This window comes from Protomyctophum bolini, assembly GCF_963924005.1.
Source record: "Protomyctophum bolini genome assembly, chromosome: 10".
Taxonomy (NCBI): Eukaryota; Metazoa; Chordata; class Actinopteri; order Myctophiformes; family Myctophidae; genus Protomyctophum; species Protomyctophum bolini.
The window spans coordinates 45888568-45896067 of NC_137871.1; the positions used below are offsets into that span (position 1 = coordinate 45888568).

General features: G+C 41.3%; 1 protein-coding gene and 1 long non-coding RNA gene across 2 annotated transcripts in view; both read right to left on the reverse strand.

Annotated features, from left to right (window-relative positions):
* Window positions 1-7500, reverse strand: part of LOC308323011 — a 411264-nt gene that overhangs the window by 17611 nt on the left and 386153 nt on the right. The window lies entirely within an intron of this gene.
* tomm5 (translocase of outer mitochondrial membrane 5 homolog (yeast)) lies at window positions 1362-3911 on the reverse strand. The gene is made up of 3 exons (XM_080773724.1): window positions 3768-3911; window positions 3472-3576; window positions 1362-1827 (listed from the first exon to the last, which is right to left on the reverse strand). The coding sequence occupies exons 1-3, from the start codon at window positions 3781-3783 to the stop codon at window positions 1793-1795; spliced, it is 156 nt and encodes a 51-aa protein (XP_080629850.1). The 5' UTR covers window positions 3784-3911; the 3' UTR covers window positions 1362-1792.

Consider the following 7500-nt stretch of genomic DNA (forward strand, 5'->3'; position numbering starts at 1 on the left):
CCACCAAACTTTTACCCAGCTATGAGGCTGAAGGTGGCCTCAAAACCACTAGCATGAGTTGATAGCCACCAGGAACGCTAACTCGCAGAGCCCAGAGCCGCTCTGACATTTAGACCAGATACAAGATCAATTTTATTGGTCAAATTGAGCTGGCCCGTAAGTACGTCACAATCTAGATGCTAGCGTTAATAGCCTTAATAGCTTCCCGAGGGGCGTGTCATCCCCGCTTTAAAGGCGCTCCGACAGTGTTTTATATTTAATTTTAAACCATACAAGTCACTATAACTTTGAAACAACAGCATTGAGTGTAATGTATGTATCAGGAGTTGAACGGAACCCCTTCTATCTTCATTACTAGATAATATAATGTGTGAATGTGTTGGTTGTCCCTGATCCATAGCCCTAATGCTTCTATTATGATCCTGCCCTGCATTTAGGGCTATGGATCAGGTTGACTTCTGCTTCCACTATACATTGAACAACAGTGCCCCCAAGTGGCGATTTCACGCCTCGATCCCTCAGGTTGAATGCATCTACTGTAGTTGAATGAATGCAGTGGAACAATATATATATATATATATATATATATTCCATATATTTTGTATACCCATATATTTTGTATAACCCTAACCCTAACCCAATTATATTTGGCCGTCCAGTTCATTTTAGTTAGCCTACTCGTGTGTTTTTGCTACAAGAGAGACTTTTAGTTTAAGTCTTAGATGTTTCTCTGCTTAAAGCCACAGTAGTTATGGCTCCAAGGTGACACCATTTGAACGCGGTAATGTTCAGACTAAAGATAATAAATGAATATATTCACGAACATATTATATATTTTTAAATCGTTAATCGAATTTCACATTTTATGAAGAACCTACTTACACTACTCTAAGACAACAGCATCCCTCCTACAGACACAGGTAGAAGTTGTACCAGTGGCTTGAACCCATTCTGCGCGGGAACCCCTTTTGGTGTTTTAAGCATTGTTATGCTTTAGCTATTGAAAAGAAAAGCAGATCTACAAGCTCATAGCGCAGCACTCGGTGTCGCACTATGAGCTTGTAGGTCTGCTATTTCTGAAAAACCGGGAAAATGTGGTGCAAATCTTTGAATGTATATTCTTTCAGAGTGAATGTTTTTAATTCAAATCTTTGCTTCTGGGGGGGGTCCCTGGAACTACTTTTTTTTTTTTTCAGATGTGGGTCGGCGGCCAATTACAGATAATCTTTGACATGAAAATGTTTGAGCACCACTGACATAAAAACATGAGGGTTTTTCAGAAAACTGTCATGATGTAGAAGACATTTATTTGTAGAATGTAGGTGTAAATGGCTTTAAAAGAAAGAGAGAATAAAATGGAACGCACTGAACAGGTTCACTTTATTAACACAGCAGGCATGCTCAACATGAACGCTCCGCTTGACCAACAATTAAATATGATTTGAGTAACAAAAAAAGAAACAGCAGTATGACGACAAACATGTTGCTTTAGCAGTGGAGTCGCGTTGTGTCGTGGTCTGGTTTCCAGGCCGCTGCGAAGTAATAGTAACAGCTGGTCTGACCGCTTCAAAAATGCTCCAATCTTTCAAAGAGCCGATCTACAAGCTCCCAATGCACCGCACCGCAGACGCACTGAGAGCTTGTAGATCGTGGGTTGTGTTGGTTCTGGGTGGTTGTGTTGGGTTGTAGTCCATGGTCAGATGGCTGTGTTGGGTTGTAGTCCATGGTCAGGTGGTTGTGTTGGGTTGTAGTCCATGGTCAGATTCTGCTGCATTGAGACGCACAGCGGTCATCAGATGCTGTCCAGCTTCTTTATGACGAACGGAACTGGACGGACGGACAGACAGACAGACAGACAGACAGACAGACAGAGTTAGATTTCATCTTTCTGTTCAGTGACAGTGTTAAATAGCTCTATATTGTGACAGTAATCATTGCTATAGAGTTTTCAGTAACAGTGTTAAATAGCTCTATAGTGTGACAGTAATCATTGCTATAGAGTGTGTTTCAGTAACAGTGTTAAATAGCTCTATAGTGTGACAGTAATCATTGCTATAGAGTGTGTTTCAGTAACAGTGTTAAATAGCTCTATAGTGTGACAGTAATCATTGCTATAGTGTGTGTTTAGTAACAGTGTTAAATAGCTCTATATTGTGACAGTAATCATTGCTATAGAGAGTGTGTTTCAGTAACAGTGTTAAATAGCTCTATAGTGTGACAGTAATCATTGCTATAGAGAGTGTGTTTCAGTAACAGTGTTAAATAGCTCTATAGTGTGACAGTAATCATTGCTATAGTGTGTGTTTAGTAACAGTGTTAAATAGCTCTATATTGTGACAGTAATCATTGCTATAGAGTGTGTTCAGTAACATTGTTAAATAGCTCTATATTGTGACAGTAATCATTGCTGTATAGAGTGTGTTCAGTAACAGTGTTAAATAGCTCTATATTGTGACAGTAATCATTGCTATAGAGTGTGTTCAGTATCAATGTTAAATAGCTCTATAGTGTGACAGTAATCATTGCTATAGAGTGTGTTCAGTAACAGTGTTAAATAGCTCTATATTGTGACAGTAATCATTGCTATAGAGTGTGTTCAGTAACAGTGTTAAATAGCTCTATATTGTGACAGTAATCATTGCTATAGAGTGTGTTCAGTAACAGTGTTAAATAGCTCTATATATTAATTGTATCTGTATTATAATTCCTGCGACTTGGGAGTCAGATATTGTCCTCTAGTTTCATGTCCATTTCAAAGTCCCTGTGGAACAACATATTTTCAGATGCATATCATTGCATTGATTATCATTTTTGGGGTCCTTGAAATGAAATATTGAGCACCACTGATGTAGAAACAAATTTCAAGAAAACTGTCGTGATTTATAAAATACTTTTTTTTCTTTTTTCTCGATGTCAGGCCAAAATGGGTTAAATAAATACTTAATGAAACGTCTATGGGCGGAGAGTTATTTCCTGGGTCTCTCTCTGGGGGCGGGACTGCTACGTGGGACAGGTGTGATCAATTAACCCACACGCCAATCACAGCACACCTGTCACTCAGGTGTGCCCTTGTGCTTCCCAAACACAGACCAAGTCTCTCTGGATGTAGAGTCTGATAAACTACAGCTTAACTAAATAAACTACACAGTGAATTAATTGTAAGGAGGAAATCATGTTGGACTCCCGAACGTCGTCCGTGAGTTCTGATCATGTTTGTATTTCAGCAAAACGGAACCAATTCAGACGGATATGAAACTGGGAGACAAATATCTGACTGACTCCAAGTAGCAGGAATTCATGATTGGGTGAGTCAAACAGTAAATGACATTGACGGATGTGTGAATGAGTGTAAACATTTATAATAATATGATTCTAACTGTGTTGTATTTATAATCCTATAATATGACCCATTATGTCCATGTACAGTAGGTTTCATGTATTTATTATAAAGACACATTAATTAAAGCGTACCTGCTCGCAGGAAGGCGATATAGATAAAGAAATTCCTGAGTGAAGACAGAACGTCTTCCCTCATCTTCCTCTTCATCTCCTCGGGGTCCATCTTGGGACCCAAACCTGATTGATTGATATGATGTATGTATTAACAGTTTGCAGAATTACAGCAACATTTCAAGCACAACTCAATACAAAGAGTGAGTGGACGACACCATAAAGCACTATAGACTTGTTTACAAGGGGTCCACCTTGTTCAATTCATCATGACATTTAGAGACGTACAAATAGACACTTCTATATAGCCAACGAACCTTCCAGTTTGAACATGATGGGTCTAGAGATCTGGTTTATACTGGGATCCGGATTAAATGTAGTTTATACTGGGATCTGGATTAAACGTAGATCTGGTTCTGAAGCATGGATGGAGCAAAGAACAAAATAATACGACCTCGAAAATGACGTTGAGGTAGGGTTGCCAGATTCTGTGAGAGTCTGAGAAGTAAGCAACTATGGGTCTATGAAAAGTCAACCAAATCAAGCAGCTGTTATTATTATTATTATTATTATTATAGCAATTTAAAACCTACCTATTACATTTGCATCGGCTATTGAAAGTGAGGAATATTTTTTAAACATTCTATCAACTAAATCTAGCTGGTACAAAATATATATTCGGATACATTATCTAGAACTACACTTTATAAACGAGACCTAATAAACAACTACACTTTATAAACAAGACCAAATAAACAACTACACTTTAGAAACAAGACCAAATAAACAACTACACTTTAAAAACAAGACCAAATAAACAACTACACTTTATAAATAAGACCAAATAAACAACTACACTTTATAAACAAGCCAAGGACCCCCATGAGAGTAGACATGCCAGGGACCCCCATGAGAGTAGACATGCCAGGGACCCCCAATCCCCATGAGAGTAGACATGCCAGGGACCCCCAATCCCCATGAGAGTAGACATGCCAGGGACCCCCATGAGAGTAGACATGCCAGGTACCCCCAATCCCCATGAGAGTAGACATGCCAGGGACCCCCAATCCCCATGAGAGTAGACATGCCAGGGACCCCCATGAGAGTAGACATGCCAGGTACCCCCAATCCCCATGAGAGTAGACATGCCAGGGACCCCCAATCCCCATGAGAGTAGACATGCCAGGTACCCCCAATCCCCATGAGAGTAGACATGCCAGGTACCCCCAATCCCCATGAGAGTAGACATGCCAGGTACCCCCAATCCCCATGAGAGTAGACATGCCAGGTACCCCCAATCCCCATGAGAGTAGACATGCCAGGTACCCCCAATCCCCATGAGAGTAGACATGCCAGGTACCCCCAATCCCCATGAGAGTAGACATGCCAGGTACCCCCAATCCCCATGAGAGTAGACATGCCAGGGACCCCCAATCCCCATGAGAGTAGACATGCCAGGGACCCCCAATCCCCATGAGAGTAGACATGCCAGGGACCCCCAATCCCCATGAGAGTAGACATGCCAGGTACCCCCAATCCCCATGAGAGTAGACATGCCAGGTACCCCCAATCCCCATGAGAGTAGACATGCCAGGGACTTTTTCATTTCCAGGCCGACCCCTTCAGTTTGACATTGTTTTATTTAGTTGTTGTTTTGTCAGTAACTATAATGTTACTCTTAAAACATGGTAGGGTTAATAAGCTTTGGCTTCAGCCGACACCTTTTCGGCGCTAACCTGATCACGTAACACAACTGTCTTTCAAACATGTAACTGTAAAAGGTACCGAAATAAATGTAAAGGTAAATGGTGCATTTATATATAGCGCCTTTATCCAAGGCGCTTTACATATAGATAGCATTACATTCACCCATTCATACACCGATAGCGGCAGAAACCATGCAAGGCACCCTAACCCTAACCCTAACCCAAATGGGGGGTCCGTAGACTAATGCATGTCAAACTGGGGGTCCTTGACATTAAACGGCTTGAGAATCACTGCTACAGCCGTAAAAACCTTCTCTCATGGGGGGGGGGGGGGGGGTCCCTGGCATATCTTTTCAAATGGGGGTCCGCGGGGCTAATTAGTGTCAATTTGGGGGTCCTTGACATAAAAAAGTTTGGAAACCACTGAGCTTTAAGAGCTTATAATAAGCAGACATGGCAACCCCGAGCGGAGGCTACGGAGGCTCCACAGGGACATGTACTTCATCAAGCCGAAGTAGTTTCTTCCGGTCTACACCGGATATAAACCAACCCTTATTGGGCTTTCCTCCTGGTGACGTCACGTAGAGAAAATATGATGTGATTTATTTTTATTAGTGTTTATTATGATTTCAATGTTTAAATGAAGATGTATTAATATTTACATGATGTCTAATGTAACAGTGCTCAAAGTGTTTTATGACTAATTGATTAAATAACGAATAATACAACAACAACAATAATAATAACAATAACAATAACAAACAATAATACTAATAATTGTTATAATGACATTATATTAAGTAGGCTATAATGATATTTGTGGACTTTAATTACTTCTGCTCATTTTATTCAAAACATATGAGACAGACAGGCAGACAGACAGACAGACAGACAGACAGACAGACAGACAGGGTGTGTGGGTTATTTTCCTGAAATGAGGATTAAAGAAGTCTAGTCCACTCCCCCCCCCCACACACACACACACCCACACACACGCACGCACACGCGCGCACACACGCACGCGCGCGCGCACACACACACACACACACACACACACACACACACACACGGAGCATCCGTCCCAGACTCGGATAAGGAAGGATACATGTATATCGTGGTCGCTGACTGACCGTAGCTTCATCATCATCATCATCATCATAACGGTACACACACACACACACACACACACACACACCCTCTTACAGAGAGGCAGGCAGCAGATCGCACGCCGCGCTATGGTCAGTGCAGTCTTTATCTTAAGTGTGTGTATATAGTGTGTGTGTGGCGCGTGCATGCAGCATGCACCTTGCCGTTACATCGTGTGTGTGTGTGTGTGTGTGTGTGTGTGTGTGTGTGTGTGTGACTGTGTGAGAACGACCGTAAAGCTTTCTATAAAAAGGGACGTGCGTGTGAATAATTAATGTGCATAAAGGAACAGCCATGCAGCTCCACCGTTCCATCCGGTAACGGTCGGATAAATCTGGACCGTTTCATAGGATTAATGATGAATTGAGCCACAATAACAGAATGGATCCGGGATGCTATACTGAGCCCCAACGTTAGCCTTTGTTTTATGGATCGTGGATGGATGGATGGAGGGATGGAGGGATACATGGATGGATGCTGTGCTGTGATACGTTCTTTTTATTAACGTTTTATCACGGTTAATGTGAGGCTGCGTTATTTTGACTCCGTGTGGAAGCTAAAGAATTAAACAGAGAGGTTAGTGGATGGATTGTTCATTTGCATAACCCCCCCCCCCCCCTCTCTCCCCCCTCCTAGCCTAGCCTAGCCGACCCCCACCCTATATAGCCTATAGTACCCTACATCCTGATCTGGTCCACCGGCTGTAGTGGAGGGATGGAGGGATGGACCCCTTTCCCTGTATATGTTTCTTTTCCCTTTTTACCTCCTTTATGACGAATTCCTGTTCTGTTTCTTTGGCTATAATAATAGAAGTGTCTATATTTGTACGTCTCTAAATGTTTTTGATGAATTGAACAATTGGTGGACCCTCTTGTAAACAAGTGTAAATTGTGTAATGCTTGTATGGTGTCGTCCACTCACAGTTAACAGTCTTTGCATTGAGTTTGTGCAATTCTGCAAACTGTTAATTCATATTTCAATTAATCAATCAATGGATGGATGGATGGATGGATGTGGGCCACATAATGTCATGCAGCATGCTTCTAATATTTATTATATTAGGCTATGCTATCCCTGTTCTAATATTTATTATATTAGACTACTATCCCTGTTCGGATATGATCATATTTATTATATTAGGCTACTATCCCTGTTCGGATATGATAATATTTATTATATTAGGCTACTATCCCTGTTC